The 20,966-nt window shown below is 47.6% G+C and overlaps 1 protein-coding gene across 5 annotated transcripts in view; it reads left to right on the plus strand.

Moving 5' to 3' along the window:
- HECTD4 (HECT domain E3 ubiquitin protein ligase 4) overlaps positions 1–15,210 on the plus strand; it is a 77,833-nt gene extending 62,623 nt beyond the window's left edge. For all 5 annotated transcript variants that reach the window (XM_055794929.1, XM_055794931.1, XM_055794930.1 and 2 more), the window contains 15 exons: positions 135–342; positions 1,179–1,402; positions 1,484–1,635; positions 1,844–1,950; positions 2,855–2,978; positions 3,762–3,952; positions 4,579–4,725; positions 5,900–6,019; positions 6,155–6,310; positions 8,205–8,308; positions 9,280–9,501; positions 9,946–10,112; positions 10,566–10,761; positions 11,559–11,781; positions 12,218–15,210. In XM_055794929.1, coding sequence (XP_055650904.1) covers positions 135–342; positions 1,179–1,402; positions 1,484–1,635; positions 1,844–1,950; positions 2,855–2,978; positions 3,762–3,952; positions 4,579–4,725; positions 5,900–6,019; positions 6,155–6,310; positions 8,205–8,308; positions 9,280–9,501; positions 9,946–10,112; positions 10,566–10,761; positions 11,559–11,781; positions 12,218–12,354 — 2,478 coding nt within the window. In that variant the 3' untranslated portion in view covers positions 12,355–15,210. The remainder of the gene's footprint in view (positions 1–134; positions 343–1,178; positions 1,403–1,483; positions 1,636–1,843; positions 1,951–2,854; positions 2,979–3,761; positions 3,953–4,578; positions 4,726–5,899; positions 6,020–6,154; positions 6,311–8,204; positions 8,309–9,279; positions 9,502–9,945; positions 10,113–10,565; positions 10,762–11,558; positions 11,782–12,217) is intronic.
- The last annotated feature ends 5,756 nt before the right edge of the window (positions 15,211–20,966 follow it).

Below are 20,966 nucleotides of genomic sequence, written 5' to 3' on the forward strand. Positions count from 1 at the left end.
GAAGAATGCTGGAAGAGATGCAACAGTGATTATCTACGTGGGGAGGGGAGAAAGCTTAAGACCCAAATTCATAATAAATGGAAGTTAATTTGTTTTGTCAGAATTCCTGTTAACTAATTTCTCTGTTTGTACAGATAAGGTCAAGAGCTAAAATAGAGAAAATCCGAGCCAGTCTGTTTAATAGTAGTGACCTCATTGGTTTGTCAAGTCTGGATGGTGAAGATGAACTGATGGAAATGTCAACTGAAGAGATTTTAACTGTTTCTACTGTAAATCAGAGTTTATTTGACACACAAGGGAGCCCAGCACTAGAAGATTATTTCAATGATAAGTCAATAAAAGGTATGTGGTTTTCATATTGGCAAATATCTCGCTGGTACTGTGCATTTTTGGGGGGACATACAGGGGTCAGATTTTCCTTGCTGGGGTAAATTTAACATGACTTACTGATGGGTGATGGACAACTGCTAGTGGGGGTGATTCCAAAACAAGTTTACTCCCTCTCATCAGTTGGCAAGCAGCTATTAATAATCTGAACATTGCTTAACTGCTGTTAGCTCACAGTTAATGAAACGGTCAAAAAAGCTCAAAACCACAAACCCCCACAAAAAACTCGCCACCATCCCAAGAAACTACTGACGTTCTTAGTGACTTTTGTTTTTATGAAGATAGCTGCTTCACCACTGTTAAGACACGGTGTAATTTTTAGAGTAGAAACTGTTCGAGTGGAGCAGTTAGTAATTTATATTCTCAAACAAGGTGAAAGCTATACAGACCCTAATACACCTAGAATGGGCCAGAATCCTCAGTCAGGGCACTGGGGAGGATAATACTTGGAGGAAGTTCAGTTGAATTGATAGGTGTCGATGCGTACCTACACAATGTAATTTTTGTACTAGTATCATAAATAATCTACCTTTTTCATTACCAGTGCAGTCACTGAAACAATAATCACAATATATGGCCAAAATAGGAGAAAACATTCAATTTAAATCTCTCTCATAAATGGGGTATTAGAGTGCAGAAAGGTCAGGTCTGCTAGTAGAATTTTTCTAAGTGATTTTCTGTCTTGGAGCACGTGGCCTGTGATGCAACGCTTCAGCTGGATCCAGAATGTCTTTTCATGTTTCAAATCGTGGTATTTTGTACTGTATTGGGTTTTGGTTTTTTTTAATTAGGTGAGAAATTGGTCCCAGGTGCTCGGGAAGTCCTCACAGAAATATTTAAAAGCTGTGTCCATTCTGAGCAAATGCTGAGCCTCACTCCAGCGAAACCCATTAAGGTTGCTGATATGTATCTTAGTAAAGAGCAGATAAATTCTCAAACTCCTGGAAACCTCCTTCATGTGTTCTTCACAAACGTCCGTCCTCCAAAGAAGGTGTTAGAGGACCAGCTTACTCAGGTAGTGCTTTGAAAACTATTTTCAGCATCATCTTGTGTAACTGGAAAGCACTGGGTAATTATTCGCTTCTTATGTTGGAAGATTTTAAGGAAGTATGGTGTGCCCAAGCCGAAATTTGACAAGAGCAAGTACAACAAGGCGGGCAAAGAACAGCATCCAGTGAAAGTTGTGAGCACCAAGCGCCCAGTTACTAAACCACCTACAAAGGAAAAGTCCATGCTCAACAGTGTCAGGTTGGTGTCTTCACCTTTTGACAGCTGCAAAACATTTGATTTTTCTCTTCAGGAATCCAGATTTTTATTCTCCCTCCCTCTGTATTTCCATGTACTGATTGGGAGGAGAAAATGCAATTTTGAGATTATAGAAGACCTTCAAGGAATGTTTTGGTTTCTTGAAGAAACAAAAGAAAACCTGCATCCTAACACATACTTTATCCCTTAGCCGAACAGCCTTAAGTGAGAAGAAACCTACTGTAAAGCCAAAATCTCCTGAAAAGAGCAAACCTGAAGAGAAGGACCCTGAAAAGTCTCCCACCAAGAAGCAGGAAGGTAGTAGCAGTATAGAATGTTTCTGAAGTACTGTATCACAGAAAAGAAATGCGCTTTTTTTTTTTGTATTGGCATGCTTATATGATGTCATGATCAATTGGTTTGTCTTTGTTTTTAATGAGGATAACTTAATTTTTTTTAAATAGTGATTTTAAAAGCTACTTGTATTTGTATATCTATAAATCTGGAGTCATCAATGTAAGTGAGAGCAAACCACGCTCGTGTAATTTGTGCAACAGTGTGCATAAGCCATGTGGATACACTGGGTAGAGAACTGACTTCTTAAGAGGTATAGTTTCAAGGCTTTTTTCATACAGTGGGGACTTAGAATACTGTGGGCTTGAACTAGATGGTTTTAAATTGTATTTTTCAGCTTGTCACTTCTTAATTTTCCTATGTAAGAGGAAAATTGGACAAAGCTACAGATGCCTTATAACTACTCTACCCATGTAGGAGACGGCACAGCCATGCCACGACAGGGGTTGGTTAGACAAGGGTCTTGTTGATATTTCTTTCTCTAGTCAGGTGGAAGAGTAACTAGACAGGGACTTGGACTCTGCTTTTCACTGTAGGAAACGCCAGGTTAGTTCAGAAGAGGAGAATTCCAGCTTTCAGCCACCTGCGGATCTTTGATACCTGCTCAGACACATTTGGTGAAACTATGCCAGGGGACAGCTGTGGGGTTTGTGTCCTTTAGAGGAAAGAATGAGTGCCGTTTACTGAAAGCCAGATTGGACCTAGAGAATATGATGTTTAGAACTACTTGAGAAACGAGTCGTGGTGGGATGGGTAGGACCAGGAGAAAGCTGGCGGGTAGCCACCTCATACACTGACATTTTGCTGTGTGGTACGTAGACTTTAGAGTAAGTCATTAACTATTTGGTGGTCATATCTTTGCTGTCAGTTCCTGAGGAGAAGTATTTGACACTGGATGGATTTCACAGATTTGTGGTTGACCGATCTAAACAGGATATCCGTAGTGTGTGGAGAGCTATTCTGTCCTGTGGATATGATCTGCATTTTGAAAGGTAAATTTATCAAATCTTTTTGTAAAGGTGATGCTGATGGATTGTGCTCACTTTAAAAAAAACTGGATCCTAAGTGTTTCTGCTCCAAGTTGCTTTAACCAGTGTGTTAGTAACATGCAAGCTTCTACCCGTGGCTGTGAGGCCTGTAGAGAAAGTTCTTGGTTATTTTATTAAAACGTGCTTTAAAGAGTCACTGTGCTGTCAAAATGCAGGTTCCTGACTTCCATGTACACAACACAGCTGACAAAATCATGTGCCATACTGTCCTTTATGGCTTCCAAACTGTATAATAAGTTGGCCTGATAAGAGTTGTCCATCCGTCTGGCTGTCTCTGGCTTCCTTCCACAAGAGCTTTCTATTCTGTGCACCGGCTAATTGTTTAAACTGGCAGTGTTGTTACTGGCTCAGTAGTAGAGGGAATGGTTACTTCCTTGTTAGTATTGTACAGGAAGAAAGTCTGCTAAATGAATCTTCCTTATCTCCCTGTGTCAAGCCACAAACCAATTGCCACATCCCCTACCCCTATATCTGCTTCAGGGCGTAAGGAAGACAGTGCAGTAAGCAAGCTTAATCGGCAGTTCCTTTTTTCTTATTATTTAATAACAGTGAGGCAAGGTAGATGATAAATCAGTTCTTCTCAAACTGGATTTTTTGCAATGAAACAGCTCTGCTTAAAAAAGGGGGAAAGAAGTGGAACAAGCTACCTGGAGTTGTGCTCAACATGCTCTTAGTAAGCAGCATTGCGCTTAAGTTTCAACAGGTCTTATGCCTTTTACATTTCAGGTGTGCCTGCATTGATGCACGACATGCTCAAAAAGCATCCCGGAAATGGACACTGGAAATGGATGTAGCTCTTGTCCAGTATATTAACAGGCTTTGTCGTCACCTTGCAATTACACCAGCACGACTCCATCCTCATGAAGTTTATTTGGATCCAGCTGATGCAGCAGACCCCAGAATTTCCTGTCTGTTGAGTATGTACAGATTGTTTGCGTAAAGACTTTCTTCAGTGGAGGAGCTGGGTGGTGCTCCTGCACACCCTGGCTGTCGCCTAGGTAGTTGGGACGTTCCTTTAGAGGTTGCAGATTGGAACCTCTGTGGGTTGGGGGGAGCACTGAGTGTAGGTCTCCTCCCTCCTTGGGTGGGCTTGGGCACCACGGTGCCTTTGGCAGCGTTGTAAGAAGTGCGCTGCAAATGTTCCCTGCTCTCTGAGTGTACCTCCTACATGAGGCTGGAGCAGGGAGGCATCTGGTGAGTTTGGCTTGCAGGGGGAAGGTTGAATTTCGATTCTGGTCCTAGGCAGACTTCAGTTGCCTAAAATGTGTTCGAAGCTCTAAATTCCTTGAAGAGGGTCTCCAGATAATGCAAATACAGTGATGATGAAAGATACTGGGCTCGGACACCCAGAGACTCGAGATCCAGGAAGGAACATCGCAGATTAAGGCTGTTCTTGCATCTTGGGCCCTCTTGTTGATGCACAGGGATCAGGAATGGCTGATTTAGAAGGCAGCTTGTGTGTCTCCTGGACTGAATGCACTAGGAAGGTGGACTTGGCAGTAGATAGGGATTTATCTCTCTGACTGGAGGTTTCCCACCACAGATGTTCCCGTTGAAAGCCTACGCCTACGGTTTGCACTGCTTCAGTCTCTCAATACAACGTTGGAGACGTTTTTCTTGCCACTGGTGGAGCTTCGGCAGACTGAGATGTATGCTAGTAGCATTGCTGCGCTGCTGCAGGAGGCCAAAGGTCAGTTTCTGGAGGAATGTGGTTGTGCCCTGAAAGGGTGTGCTATGCACCACATGACATTTTGTAATACATTTTGTCAAAGATATTAATATGTGTATACATGTGACAGAAAGAGAACATGGAGGGGAGAGGGAAAGCGAGTTAGCGAGTGGCTCGGTGCGCTAAGAAAGGCTTATTGGCTTCATTCTCAGCCTGATAAGCTGGCACACGGTCTGAGGTGACAGCCAAAACCAGCATTAACCCAAGGCTGCTTCTCAGTGTGGGAGTTTTTCCTTGTTGTTGGTTTGTTTTTAAGGGTGAGGGGGATTATTCTTGCAAGTAGTTAAAAGATGCTGTGCACCTTTCTTGACTGTGGAGGGAGCTGGCCCATCTTCTGTTTGCAGGTGGCTTTCAAATGTGCCTTTATCTTCTTGGGGGTATCCATAAATTAAAATTCTTTGTTAGTCAACAAGCAGCAGATCAGGTGAAAGTCCCAGGACACGTTGGCATCCTCGTTGTCGAGGATTCTACACTTCTAGAATACACTAGAGTGTATTCTACACTTCTAGTTGTAGAATAAGAGAGATCAAGAAAATACTTACCGTGCATCAGCATTTAAAATCGGCATTTACACGCCTTCATTAGACAGCAAACAAACCCAAGATTTAGGTCATTACATGTCCCAAACTTGTTTTCTTCCGAAGAAGATACAGAATCCACCAAAGGTCCCAGTGTGTGTAAGTAGGCTTTAATATTGGCCCAACTAGGAAAAATACTTGTAAACCCAATATGGGGAAGTGAGGAATGTTCAGAGATTTATCTTTATAGAGCCCGTATTTCTGGTGCAATGTGACAGCCCTATTTTTTATCATGTTTTCTTGCCTTTAGCATTACTGTCAAAACACCTCAGATTTCTGAAAGCTATTTGGCAAGGTGTTTCTGATTTGCAGAGATTCTGGTGGAGTTGCTAGGATCTATTTATATAACACTGGAATTGCGTTCATCAGCGTTCTAACCCAACTCACTTCTTCCAGTACACATTAGTAACAAGCACTTCAAAAAGAAAAAAGTGGATTAGCTGTGTCTTACCTACCTAATGAAGGTGAAATTATGATTCTACCACTGCTCATTAGAGAATTTCAGAAAATAAGAATGTAGAAGGACAGATTAACTATATTGAAATGTGTTTCTTCAGGTTTAATCTTCTATGACACAAAAGTAACTGTGATGAACAGAGTGCTGAATGCCACTGTCCAAAGAACTGCTGATCATGCAGCCCCAGAAATCACCCTGGATCCCTTGGAAATCGTTGGAGGTAGGGAAAACATTTATCCTTCTAAAATCCATTTTAATCCCTTGCAACAAGCTGGATCTGTTCTAACCAGGCTCAAATGCTTACTAATGCAAAATACTATGGGGATATTTTTTTTTCCCTCTTGTTTTTAAATAGGGGAGATCCGTTCTTCAGAAAACTCCTATTTCTGTCAGGCAGCAAGACAGCTGGCCTGTGTGCCATCCTCGCAGCTCTGTGTGAAACTCGCCAGCGGTGGAGACCCTACATACGCTTTCAACATTCGGTTCACAGGGGAGGAGGTTCATGGAACAAGTAAGTTGGGATTGCAGTTACCGGCGTGGGTGACACGGGGTACAGTCATGAGAACTTACTCCAGGTGAAATTCAAGTTTTCACGAGAATGGGGCTCACGTTAACTCGCAGGAGCACTGTGACCTTTGTGGTGGTTGTCGTTTTGCAGATGGAAAAGAATGAAGCTTCCAGGAATGAAGCAAGCCAGATGGTTAATTTTCCTATTTTAGCTAATACAGCAGGAATCATGTGTGCCTGGGCGTGTGACTTTGCTAACTGGAGCAAGTAAATAAAGTAATAATAAGTGGTTTGAAGCATGGGGAGAGCTTTTAGTAAGAGTATCTCTTTAGGTTGCTTTGGTGCTCAGCTGTGGTAAACCCAGACTGTGCTGGTAACAAAGATTATTTTTTAAGTACTCTGTTGTTAGTAATGAGCCGGATAATGCTGCTGTGGTTTTTGTTGTTGAAGTGATGTGAGATTGTATAGCCAATATTTTAAGACACCATTCAGTACTAGTGTAGGATACATTGCCAAACTTAGCTGTCAAGGAATACGCAAGCGTTAACAACCAAAAGTGGTTGTACCCAGGCGAGGTGGTTTTGAGGATTGTTTTCAACTTGGCATCAGAAGTACGAACTTCAGCTTGTCTCAGCCAAGCTGAAGAGACAGTGAGTCCAGTAAGGGTTTTGTTGCTTTAAAAGTGGTCCTTAATTTTTGCAGTAAACGGTATTAAATTTGCATGTGTCTCATTTTTGTGAGATGATGTGCAGTATTTCTTGTAATGGTTTTCATAATTTTAACGTGGTGGGTTAAAAGAACAAACAATTAACTGTCCTAGTTTTACCTAACCAGTACAGAGACACTCCTCATGACATAGGAGTACTGCTTCTCAACAGAAAGTGTTGAGCAATAATCTCACTGTATTAAACAAGATTATTATGCCTTCTCTTCTCTTGATGCTATATTTTAATTTGTGAGGCTTTATTTTCTAAGACCTTCTTTACGTGGATGCTTCCCAGCCCTTTCTGGATACTGACTTTCTTTGGGGGTGCTGGCTCCCTTGGATGTGATATGGGTTGCGTGTACTCCAGGAAGAGACTTGATTTAAGCAAGAGCTGAGAAAATGTTGCTTTGCAGATCTGTTGAATAATTGATGGGGCATCAAGGCAAGTATCGACGGTGTGGCAAAGAAGAAAATTGATCGCTGCTATCTAAATTCATGCAGTCTCTGCATACTGCCTGTAGTAGGTCCTTTTTGGAAATTCGTGGGGGTATATGGAGTTAGGGAGGAAAAGCCCCAAATGCACTTCTAATATTGCCAACTAGTGTCATCTATCACATTGCATAAAAGGAAATGTCAGTGTGCACCTATTAGCTCCTTGATGCCTTCTCTCAAGGGGAATTTTTTTCTTTTTAAGGTCTGAGGTGGTTATTGACAGTATCTGTAGAGAGAGAAATGTTACGGCCCCAGCTCAGCGTCTGTAATGATTTCTGATGCGTGGCCTCACTGCTTTTAGCTGTGGAAACGCTCCATTGGTATGAAGACAGCACCATTCATCTTCTAATCAAGTAACGAATTCCATTTGCAGGCCAACTGGTGTAACAAATGTTTGTGCTAGTCTTACCCGTAGTGTGCTGGAAGACAAAGCAGCATTTAAGAATTCAGCAGGAAGCAATTCAGTGAATATTTTTTGCATGTAATTACACTATTTAAATGTGGACTCGCACATGAATAGCAAGCTGGCGTGGCTGGCATCTACCCCACCCTGGTTTAAGCTGCACATCTGTGCAGTCAGAGAGGTTGAGTGTGTAACCGAAGGCGTGAAACGCTGTTTCAAGGAGAACGGCAAATTCTGGATTAGAAGGCAGCGGTGACAAGCCTCGGGGCATTTCATGATTTTGCTTCTCTCTTTCAGGTGGATCTTTCCGTCACTTCCTTTGGCAAGTGTGTAAGGAGTTACAGAGCTCCTCGCTCTCCCTTCTCCTGTTGTGCCCAAGCTCTGCGGTCAATAAGAATAAGGTGTGATATCTCAACGCAAGGAATGAAGTTGCTTTTCTCTTTTTGAATGCGTGTGTTTGAACAGGAGTAGAACATGTTCAGTTAGTGATACAGAGAGAAGCCGCAGATCAGTGGCCCCAGTTAGCACGTCTAACCGGCCAGGTCTCAGGTGCCTGATGGAACTGAAAATGCCTGCTGAGGAATCCCTGCTGCGCTTCACATGGTGCTGCAGGTACTTGAGGAAGCAGCCAAGTAGTCGGGACCGCAGAACGCAGCAAAATTAAGACTCCTGGTCAAAGCTTCCTTAGAGTGAATCTGGTTCAGTTGTCTGATTGAGAGGTTGTCGGTGCCAAGGTAATGAAGTCACCTTCTGCTGGTATTACTCCAGGAATGTCCCCAGGAAAGTCAATCACATTGCTAGTAGAAGACGACACTCCATCTGTGCTATTTAATGTGTATTTACTGCCCTCCTATTTTGTGCAGTAGATGTATTGTAGAAACAAGGTAAAGCTTATGGCCCAAAGAATTTACGGTAGCTGAGCTACAGTTCCTTCCTAGGAATATTCACAAGGCAGGAAAACAGGACGTGTCCCTCAACTTACGACCAACTACACGGCAAACCTGGCCTTGCGTATCCACACTGTATTTCAGAAAGCTCCCGCAACTGAACGTCTGAGATGTTGAATGGACAATACAAATACAGCCAAGTCCTGTAAACGCTGATTAAGAGAGCTTTTAAAAGCGGGGCTCTCAAGGAAACCGGTGTTATATTGCTTTCAATCATTAACTGTTAAGATAATGTGCTGTAATATCGCAGTATAATGTATACAGGCTCCGTGCCATGCTTAAGTAAATCCTGTTGTAGCCATCTAAACAGTATTCACCATGTTCAAATCATTTTTTTCACAAGCCTGTTGACTTATGGCCCTGCAGGGTATGCATCGGTCATTAAACACTGGGTTGTGTGCTCTGTTCTTTTTTTTTTTCTAAAGGGGAAGTACATTTTGACGCCCAGCCCTATAACCTACGCAGAGGAGCAGTTATTCCATTTCTTTGGGCAGCTCTTGGGTATCGCAATTCGAGCAGATGTTCCTCTGCCACTTGACCTCCTGCCCTCCTTTTGGAAGACCCTGGTAGGAGAGCCACTGGATCCTGACATAGATCTCCAGGAAGCTGACATCCTCACCTACAACTATGTCAAAAAATTTGAAAATGTAAGTAACTTTCTTTCTCTTCCCTCTGTTTTTCAGGGTTTCCTTCAGAAGCCCGTTGTTGTAGTAGCAGGCGACTTTCCCGGCTGCCCCAAATGGTAGTGGTTGGCTCCACAGCCGGCAGGTGGTTTTCATCTGAGCGGGGTCGTGAAGTGGTTTGACTCATTTTGGGTGCAGGGTTTTACCTGCTGATGGCTGGAAAAGCTGCTCGGTCTCCTCTGCTGCCAGGCACAGTGGAATTCAGGTTTCTGAAACGTTTCCTGGAACATGACAGTGCTAAACCAGAAAAGAACCCACCAGAACCGTTACTGGCTTCCACTGCCCGTGCTGTCTGCAGGGGATAGAACGGGGGCGCTTGGCACGGTGTGGTGGTGCCGTAAATGTGTCACAAGCGTAACGCGGCACGACGTGCCGGCCGCCAGGTACGAGCCTTGTGTTTGGTGACAGATCAATGACGAGACAGAACTGGAAGCTCTGTGTGCAGAAATTGCTTCTCAGCACCTGGCGACAGAGAGCCCTGACTGCCCGAACAAGCCGTGCTGCAAGTTCACCTACCTGACCATGACCGGGGAAGAAGTGGAGCTTTGTCCCAGGGGCAGGCACATTCCAGTGGGGTAAGTAACAGCTGCCCGGGCAGGCCCTGGCACTGGGCTACATGGGAAAGAAGCATTTCTGGAAGAGTTTTCCAAGCAGCAGGCTCTCCAGAGATAGTTTTGTAACAAGCTGAAGGCTGGAACAATCTGGGAAAGCTTGACATTTGTTGGCAGAATCACTGGTGCTATTTAGTGCCTTTTGTTTGGTGCGGCGTGGTGCTTGTCAGCTGCCTGCGGGCTGCAGCAGAGCCCTTGTGAGGCTGGTGAGAAACGGGCCGGGCTGAGGGGAGGGGAGGAGGCTGGGCACAGGGGAAGTAAATTGGGAAGCATCGGGGAAAAAAAGGGCTTAATGCTCCCTCCTGCTTACTCAGAAGCAGAATCTCCCCGTAAAGCCCTTCTGTATGTGGCGGTGTGGGACAGGGCACGAGGGCTCTTACGCGCTCTCCTTTTTGTCCTGGATCTCTGCCCTTGCAGGTGGGAGAACAAGGACGTGTACGCGACAGCGATCCGCAGCTTGAGGATGCGTGAGCTGCAGACGCCGGAGTGCATGACTGCAGTGCGTGCTGGCCTTGGGTCCATCATTCCCCTGCAGCTCCTGACTACGCTGACCCCTCTAGAGATGGAGCTGAGGACGTGCGGGCTTCCCTACATTAACCTGGAGTTCCTCAAGGTGCAGAGAACTGCAAACCCACCTGTCTGACACAGGGAGGGGATGGGGCCCTCCCATGGGGAAGGCGCTGGGAAGACTCTTCCCCCTTGCAATATCGCCAGGACTTCCATGTGCAAGTACTTGGGCACCCCCCTTTGCCCCCCAGGAAGTGTTGTAAGATTTCACTGGATTCAGGAAATAATAGGAGTGGGACGACTTCTAGAGAGGAGTAATGGATTTACCTTTTAGCATCCAGTTTTAAATCTATCTCTGTGTTAATCGATCTCTATTCGATATTTGCCACTTAAGCTAAGGGCTGAAAGAGCCGTCGCCCTTACTTTGAATTGCAGGTAGTTTCTGAAAACCTAAAATTAATCTGTAACAGCCACCTTCTCATCCTAAATGCTTTCATATCATTACCATAAGAATTATGCCATAAAAAGAACTGTTCTTTTGTGCCAGAAGTTGTAGAATATTCTCAGCTGTGGGCGTTAGCGTGGTTTTGTGCGTTCCTTGAACAGCAGCAGCACTGAAGTGCCCCGGTCCTGCGTCTCAAACAAAACAGGGCTGGGCATTCCCTGTGCTGCCGGGGAACGCGCTGGAACGAGCCCGTTACAGAAGCTGATGGGCTAAAAAGATTCAAACCTGCGTATATCGGCACTCTGCTGCGGCTGGAGTTCCTCATGACTTGGGAAAGGCAGGAGAACGGGGGGAGAGGTGTAGGTCCCCTCCCCTTCTGTCCTCTTACGGTCTAAGGGGGGAAGATTTGCGACGGGAGAAGAAAGCAGCCGTGGACATTCTGCTTTTTCTTCCCTTAGGCACACACCATGTACCAGGTGGGCTTGATGGAGACTGATCAGCACATTGAGTTTTTCTGGAGCGCGCTGGAGATGTTCACTCAGGAGGAGCTCTGCAAGTTCATCAAGTTCGCCTGTAACCAGGAGCGAATCCCCTTCACGTGCCCGTGCAAAGATGGGGGTCCCGACACTGCCCACGTCCCGCCATACCCCATGAAAATCGCACCCCCCGACGGAGCTGCAGGTATGTTCCCCGCTGTCTCCAAAGGCCAAGGAAACCAATTCTGTTCTCAGTGTGGTTTGAGCTTTCAGCTCCCACCCACCCACAATGAAAAGTGTATTTAACGCCCAAAGAATGACGAAAGAGAGGCAGGTCCTTGTGGCTGTAAATAAGAGAGAACTTCTTTTTAAACCTGTAAAACTAAAATTTCAAATCAACGGAAAGCGTTGCCCTCTGGAGACGCTGAGAGGCTTTGCATGGTATTTCTCTCAATGCTTTTAAAATGATGGGACTGCCGGAGAGGCACGGCAGTGCTCCAGGTTCAGGCCAGACGTGACAGGCAGGGATTTTATTTTGGTGCTTCTCAGCAGGTAGAGGCGCGGGGGCAGAAGGCTGGCGGGCAGTCCGGTGAGAAGCGGCAGGCGCGTCACAGACCCCTCTGGCACTTCTTCCCCCGCAGGTTCTCCAGACTCTCGGTACATCCGTGTTGAAACGTGCATGTTCATGATCAAACTTCCTCAGTACTCCTCGCTGGACATCATGCTGGAAAAGCTCCGCTACGCCATCCACTACCGGGAGGATCCGCTCAGCGGCTGAGCGGGAGAAGGGGATGCCCAGAGGTGACTGGATTGTTTTGTGACTCTGCTGACGCTGGAAACCCTTCGATTCACCTAAAAATACCTCCTGTAACACTGTGTGATGAGCTGGAGGTTAATTTATTTTCTGAACTCTTGTTCCCGTTACAATAATTACTGGAAGACTTACATTTTGTATTTGTAGACTTTGTGGTGGACTGGTTATTTTGCTGCCTTGTTTGTGGAATATTTGTAGGATAGTTTAGTAAGGACCAGTTTGTGTATAATTTAATTTTGAAAAACCTTTAAACATGTACATTTCTAATTTTGTAATTTAGAACGATATTACCCATGCGAACACAACAACAGCGAGGGTGTTCTGAGTTGGGGGTGGCGCGGAGGTGAAGGCTGGTGGATCGCTCTCCCCTGAAACATTTTTGAGTACAAAAACGGAGAGAATCGGGGGCGGGGAGGGAATCTCTGCAGGGCACCTGCAGGAGCGGAGTGCGGCACCTCTTCTGTCATAGGCAGAGAGCGTGCGGAATTTCTGGCACTTGAGTTTTGGAGCAGGAGGTAGGCTGCCACACTGCATGGTTACGTTTCCACCGTTTTCTTGTAACTTTTTTTTTTTTTTAAATTATAAGCAAGCACACGGGTAGCTGCCGCAATTAATTTGGGGTTTCAGCTAGACACTTTTGATTAGGAAGATTTATAACTGATAGAACAGTGAAAGGGCCGTAATTCAGTTGGGTTCTCGCCCTAGATGTTCTTGAATGTCTGCTTTGCTTAGTAACAAAATAATTTATTGTAATTAAAATATTAGCAGAACCAAAATGGCTTCTCTCTGTCCGGTGTAAGATACCACAGTCCAAATGTATAATCTGTGACTCTATCCTATTTCTGAAGAAGCTTTCAGAATAATCGGTGTGCGGTTAAACACCTGTAACTCACTTTTTGTACTCAAAAATGATCTTCGAAGAGCAAATTATCCTGGAGATGTGATGCCCGCAAGGAGGACGAGGTGGGGGGGAGGCACAAAGTCACTTGTTTGAAGATAAAGCTTCTATTTTGTACGGAGAGATAATAGCAGACTATGGAGAGAGAACGATTCTCTGAAGTTTAACTTTTGTATGTTGTGAAATACGTTCTGGGGTGGTTTCAGAACAACCTGTCGCCACATGGCAGCTTCCTTTACTGGTGTCTGAGCGGTTGCCCCGCACCGGGCGCATTCGGAAGCGCGGCATTGCTGCGGTCATTGCCTCGAAGTGACACTACCAGGAACTCCCTATGTGGGAAAGGACCGGAGAGAGCACAGGGAAATCGCCGCTGCGCTGCGCGGCTCGGTACTACGTGAGAGTTAAGTGCCGGTACTGAGCTACAAGCTTGTTATTTTTCCTTCCAGTGTGCTTAGCGCACGCGGAGCACACGTAAAGGTCTGTGGCGGGGGAGGGGGTGACTGTACTTTAAGGTTGGTATTCGGTGTCTCTTTAGAAGACGGCATACACTGATTTGGCTTGTTGGTGGTCATGGGAATTCAAAAAGCTGTATTTATTGTATATTCTTGTGAATATTGGCAACGATGAGTGTGTGGTACTTGGAAGATAAAATGTGAGTAAGAGAGAAAAGCCTACACAAGTGTGTATATTCTTGTTCTGTGAGCGAATGGGAAAAACAAAAATAAATGTGTGTTCAACAGTTGTAGAGCTAGTTGTTGGCATCCAGAGCCTGCAGCTCCTGCCGTTAGGGAAGCTGTGTTATTACCCGTCTGTCGCGTGTTGCCCTTTCCAAGGGCCGGATACAGAATATTCAGAAGAATATTTACTCTTGGGTCTTGTCCATTTCCTGGTAGAAGCGTACCTGTAGCTGAGAAACCACTCGGAGTAAGCGCAAACACACGCGGAGCTGACAGAGACCAAGGGGAAAACTAAGCCGAAGGCGCGGCTGGGAGCCGCTTTGTTCCCGTCTGGGATGCGTGTTCCCAGGCAAGTGCCACAGGGAAGCGCGAAGGAGGTCGGTGGAAGTTTGTGGCGCTGGTGTTGCTGCCAGCAATGCGCTTGGGGGTTGTTCCTGGCCCGTGGATGGCGCGTTTGGTTTGGGTTTCACGCCCCCGTTCCAAGGCCTCGGCGCCTTGGGTGGACTTGCTCCCAGGGGCCGGAGAGCTGGGAATGCCGGTGTTCTCCAAGGCCGGGAGTACGGCTGTGAGTCAGAAAATGCTGCTAATGTCCGTCTTCTTCCAGAGAGCACGTCCGAGTGGGACATATCTGCGTCTTGGCCCTGAAAGGCGTGCTGCAAAGTTACTCGATACATATTTATTACAATGAATTATTTATGATTACAAATAACACAAACTTTGAGTCGATGCTGTTTACACCTCGCTGTGTAAATGAAGCTTCTTATCCTGGAGGAATGTCACACTGGTAAATACCCTTCACCGGCTGGTTTGCTCGGAGGGATGGTCTGAGCCCTGCAAGAGGAGGAGCTGGGGCGGGGAGGGCACTGGCTTTTTGTTGCGTTGGTTGGTCAGTTGTTTGGTTTTTTTTTAATGCCCCTAGAAAGGAAGCGCTGCAGTGGTTCGCCTGTAGCTCAAATGGCCTTTTAATTAAAGCTTTTCTAATCATCATGACTTCCTTGTGCTTTACATGACTTACATGACTTGACATTGTCTGTAATCGGCTTGTTTGTCAAAGAGATTGGTTTGTGATTATTTCTTTTTTTTTTTTTAAACTATTCATTCAGAATGTAAAATTATACTAAACAATGGCAGAACTCTGGAGCTGGCTTGGTGTGTGTCCGTCTCGGTACCGTTCGCAGCATTAACCTGTTAAGTGCTCTTGGCCATGGAGTGTAACTTGCATAAAGGAGATTCTTGACATCCCTTGAGATGTATCGTGTCCTTCTTTGGGGCTGGAAAGAATTAACTCCTGGGCTGCTGCAGCTGCGCTGGTGCAGGGGAACGGAGCTGCTGGAAACAACGCTGCAGACTGTCTGCTTTTGAATCCCGCTTTTGGGGGTTAATACCCTTGTATTTACTTGGCAGAGAAATTAAATATTTTGTACCAAATGGAGAGCAAGCACAATGCTAGCATCTCTCTTGATGGAGAGAGCACGGGATTTCTCATGCCTGAGGAATAATGCCGCTAAGCCACGCTGTCAGCTCGTGTTCATCCTAGCGATTCCTGAGCCAAGGCATCCCGCTCCCTTCCACAGCCCAGGAGAGCCAGCTTAGCTTCCCTTCTTGCCGTAGCAGTTTTCCCCAGGAAACTTCCCAGCGCAAGGTTGGTTGCGACCTGGTTTTAAATCTTTCTTCTGCTTCGCTTGTATAAATAGAGGCTTACATTTGGTGGAAGCGTCCGTCAAATGTCTTTGTTTTAGAAGCAGGATCACCTCGGCCGCTGTGCGTGAGCCTTCCATGGGCCAGTGCCAGCAGCAGGGACAAGGCCTCTGGGAACAGCCCTGCCCTAGGAGGGGGATTGGCTGGTTAGCCCTGCTCATGCCACCTGCTGTGCCTGGTTCATTAGGTACCCATGGTCATTCTCCAAGGCCTGCCTGCTCCAGCTGTTACCTTCCCCATTCCCGAAGCACAGGGCGAATAACTGCGCTCCTGAAGGGAATTAGCAAAGGCTTCAAGCCGGTGCCAGCAGCAGGACACCAATGAACGAGGCCCGTGGCCCGTCATTCTGGGCTCTCGCGAGCCCTGGGCTGGGAACTTGCCTGCAGATAATGTTTGCGATCTCACATCACTTCAGCAAATAGGTTTGTACCTCACCGTGTTTGGAGAAAACATTTACCTCTATTTAGAATGTGAACTTTTGCGTACTACATGAGTCTATACTACTAACGAGTGTCCCCAGGGGCAGCCCCGGCTCAGAGCTTATCCCCGGCTGCTGCCATCCCCCTCTCCATGTCCTGGGCACACAGGTGACCCCCGAGGACACGCGGCAGAGGTGCAGACTCCCCATCCCCACGAGGTGCCGGTGGCTTTGCTGGGCCGGGCCCTGGGGGGGTTCAGCTGCCAGGGCTGCGGCGGTGCCCCGGCGCCAGCCCGGCACCTTCCCACTGGCCTCCATCCCGCATCCCGCTGCGCCTCGGGCGTGCTCCAGCTGCTGGCCAAGGAGGCTGGCCTCCCACAAGCGGGGGGCTCCGGACACCCCTCTGCGGCACGCGGCTCTGAGGGGCCTCACTCCGCTCGAGACTGAGTGGCACAAGGGGCTCAAAGCTCAGGGGGTCAGAAATGCTGCGTCAGGGGGTATCGCAAAGAGCCAGCACAGAAACACAGCCCAGGGGGGTTTCAGGGTCACGGTGGGGGCCGCTGGCGTGGGGTGCTACTGGTATAGATCATAGGAGTGAAAACCTGTCGCATACTTGAACACCCTAAAAGTACCTATATATATCGTGATCACTGCCTGTAGCCGCCTATGCCTATAGCCAGCTGTAACTAACTGCCTATAAGGATCTGAATTTGTAGAAACTCAATGACATGGCAATAGAGGAATTCTCTTACGCTAAAATAAATAACTTATTTATTTGTAAATAAAAATACAGAAACTTAACGACATGACAATATAGGAATGTTCTTATGCTAAAAGAAATAACTTCTACTTCATGGAATTGGTCCACAGAGGGCCGAACATTGCTTATTGGTTGCTGGGTCCGTCCCCCTGTGGCTGTGAAGCTGCCTGGCTCCTGGTCATCAGCTAAAGGGAAAGGGAGAAAGAACAAGTGAAAATGCTGTTCGCAAAGAGTCCCTGAGCAGAAGCGACTGATAAGAGCCTTGCTGGTGCAGGAAGGGCTGTAACATCAGCTCATGCTCCTGGCCCAAGCACCAAGAGGAGCAGCAGGGCAGGCGCTGCCCTGTCTTCCCAGCCAGCCCCGCTCAGGATGAGCCCAGCGTGCAGCGAGCCCACAGCACGTCAGCCCTCAGCGCTTCATGCCGCCCGTGCGCCGGCAGAGCCCAGCGCTGCCTGCCAAGCGCTCCGCAACGGAGGCGTCCCGTTGTGCACCCGATGCGGGAGCGACGCCACGCGCTCTGCTCTGCCTGGCTGCCTCACCTCTGGCTCCAGCGCCTCCAGCCATATGGAGCAGCCCGTGTTTTCTCCTTCGCTGCTGGTGCTGTCAAGGATGGAGAGGGATGCTTTCAGAGGAAGCCAGCCCACCCACGTCAGCGCTCTCACTGCTAACTGAGCACAGGTCCTTCACACCAGGGAGACTTTGCGGGGGCTGGGAGGAAGCTTCTCCTGAGCCCTGACCCACTTCTTTTGGAGCAGAACCACCAGATTGTACTCAAAGAGCAGAGAGGAAAGCTCAGGTGAGAGCGCTGCCTTGGACAGGGACCAAGGCGCTCTGCGACATTCTCTCCCAGGGACCCTTTTGCCTGTTCTACTTGGCTATAAAAGTCTACCTTTGCTGTTTGACACGCGGATAAGCACCAGCCACGTTACATGGAGTGACACCCTTTCAGCTGCAAGCACACATGAGGGCACCCAGGTTTGCAGCGCAAGGGGACAAGGCGGAGGACTGGAATGCATTTGTCACTGCCGCCGCTGCTGGGTCGCTGCCGCCTGAAGACGCGAGTGCGCCAGGCTGAGGCTGCGCCCCTGCTCCCAGCAGAGCAAAACTTGTTCCTGCAGCGCCGCCGGCCCCTCACCCTTCGGGGCAGCCCCGGCGCGGCTGCCTGGAACAGAAGGCAGAGGTGTTACCTTGGCTGGCTCGGAGAGTATCTCAGTGGGCTGGATGTGAGGGGTTCTGAGCGGGAGCGCTTGGCAGGCCTCTGAGGGGATGGTGAGGCACCTTCACGTCCACATGCCCCTCTCTTCCTTGCTCTGCCCCTCTTGCCAGCCGCCTTCATTCTGGCCTTGCCTCTGGAGGTGGGAGCGGGCAGCTGTCTCTTTGGCACCTGGGCCTCTTCGGCAGGAGGTCCAGGCTCCTGCTTCATGCAGCGACCTGTGCACCAAGGAGAAACATCTCCTGAGATGACACAAACACAGCGCTTCACAGGAACAGTCAATGCAGCCGGAGAGATTCAAGACCATTCAGGTAACAAAAGGAGAGCCAACTGCCATTCCAGCAGCGTACAGCTTTGTAACCAAGATCTTTGAGGATACTGAGTTCTAAGGATTTCATCTTTCTTGCATAAAACTAGACCAATGGTGGAGGATTGAAGATTTTAAAATTCTGGAGACAGAACAGGGTAACAACATCTACTCAGCTTGGAACGCCCAGTGTTCCTGCAACGTAAAGGAAAACCGTGTGTGTGTCAGTCTGTGTTTTGCCCATACCTTGACACTTGCTTCGTGTCCAGGGCAGCTCTGGTGATTCTTCTCTCTGCCTTTTGGCTTCAGGAGGCATCGAGTCCCCAGCAGCAGGGTGCACCACACAGTCGAGCTAAAGCAAAACAGACGTTTGACTGTTTCCATGACAGTTCATTCAGACTTATTCCCATAAAAGCACTGCAGAGCGTCCCCCCTCAGCAAGGTGAAGGTTAGTAGGGAACTGTTTGTTCGGAAGAGGGAGGTATTGTTTGCTGACATGTGCATTTGCTCTTACCCAGAGCTTGGGAAGAATGACTGGCTATCACAGGACCTGAGCAAAACTGGACCTGAACCTGTCCTGCTGAACAGAACCACCCCGTAGCTGGGGCCTTGCCGCCAGCCAGCCAACAACCCTACCTGCTCCTGTTCATGCTTGTGCCTCTCACACCTACACATGACCCTGCAAAGCCAGTGCCAAGCATGGGGAAAGCAGCCCTAGAGTCCTGTCAGGGTAGTTCTGATCAGGTTCCTGCTAGCCGCCTGGTACAAGTGGCATCTTAAAAACCAAATCTAAAGAAAAAAATCAGGTTAAAAGTAATTTCCAAGTCATGCTGCCCACAGAAGTGCCCCTCTTGGCTATCCTTGTTGTAACGTCATGTTTTCCTGCCGGTTAATTATGTCGAGGAATAACAAGACGAGACGACAGAAACCCACAAAACAAAAATAGGAACCAGAAAGGAAAGCATCTGTTATCTTTGTGAGATAAAGTCGTCCTCCACCAGCCAGCTGTCATAGGAGGTGGATGGGACTTCTTCGTGACAGCACAACTATTTAACAGGTGATAAGCTATAAAATTTTATCAGATCTCATTTCTATTCATACTGACTTTACTATCACCTAGGACAGGAAAGGCCCAGAAGAACCAACCAGCAAAATACAACGTCACTAGTTAGGACTGTAAGAATGCAAAAGAGCCGTGAAAGAGAAAATGAGCGAGCGTAGCGTTTTCCTAACTTCTCTGTCCTAGCAGCGAAGCCCAGAGGACTGCCTCTTCCGCGGGCACCCCCCTCCCCGACTCTGCTCTTTAGGTGTATGGAAGCATTAAAGCACCAAGCGGTCTAGTTGGTACCTGTCCAGTGTTCTTGAACAGCAGTAACAGCTTCAGCAGCACCAAGACCTGGTGTTCTCTCCATAGCAGAAATACCAGGCAGCAATATCGAGAAGTATCTGAATCCCCTGCTGAGCGCTGTGCGGCACTCAGCACTTCATAAACCCACCGCTCCTCGCTTAGGCTGAGCTCCCGATAGAGTCACGTCCTTAACCTTTCTCTCTCTCTCTTCACGTCTACCCTGCGAGACATTCCTCCATCTCCTAGATGGACAGCCTGCGTTGTCTCCTTCCCCTCTTACCTACACAGGTTACACGCCTCTGCTCCTCTCCCACCTGAGCTGTGAGCCATACATCCTGGTTTCAACATCACTCGGATGTGCAAGGCAAACATTTCTGTTGTGCAATTCCAGGGCCTTTTGTTTAGTTTGCATTACGAGAGCTTTCAAAATCATTACTTGTCAGTAGGTAATACAAGGAGATACTAAACCTCATGATCCATCCGCTCATAGATGGGGTACTGCAAGTCACAACATGGGCAGGGCAGGGTGACAGGCTCATCATCTGCAAAGCAAAGCAGAGTTACATCCCCTACCAGAGAGAAGTCTGGCGCAGTTGGATCCCTACGCAACAGGCTGCTGTTCTGTGTCACAGGACGGCAACCTGAGCTCACACTAAGGCAACAGTTACTCTAGTCACACTTGCTGAATTCATTCCACATCAGCAAATCCACGCCATCCAGCGTGAGAGCAGTGTTTTGGGATCCAAGTTAAAGGCAGTGGTCTGCTAAAAAAGCCCACGACTGCCTCCAATAAATCCTTTAGCACCATTTCTCCTTCCACAACCAGCTGACGCTTCATGTCTGCCCCGCTGATAATAGTCTCAGCGATGTCCGGGACGTCACTGCAGAGATGCGCAGTGCTACAGACTGACCCCACATCCAGATCTTACCTACCCTGCTGCTTAACCGAGGAGGAGCGCAGCTGCCGCACAACCCCAGGCAGAATGTGCCGCGAGCAAACAACTCCCGCTTTCATTGCGAAGCTCGATACTTTGAGACAAAAGAATCGGCAGTGGCCTGGGCTCTCACCCCAGGGACCTCAGCAGTCCTCTGTGTAGCTGGCTTATACCTTTGCCGTTCTGTTCCACAGGAAAATCAGCCCACTCCCAGTGGCTCTGGAGCTGTCATTACCCAGTGTTTTCCCAGAAAGAATTAAAAACCCTTGCGCTTGGATCGGCTGCCAAATGTCCAATATGAAGCTGGTTATTACTCATCTCT

The sequence above is a fragment of the Falco peregrinus genome, chromosome 2 (genome assembly GCF_023634155.1).
Source record: "Falco peregrinus isolate bFalPer1 chromosome 2, bFalPer1.pri, whole genome shotgun sequence".
NCBI lineage: Eukaryota > Metazoa > Chordata > Aves > Falconiformes > Falconidae > Falco > Falco peregrinus.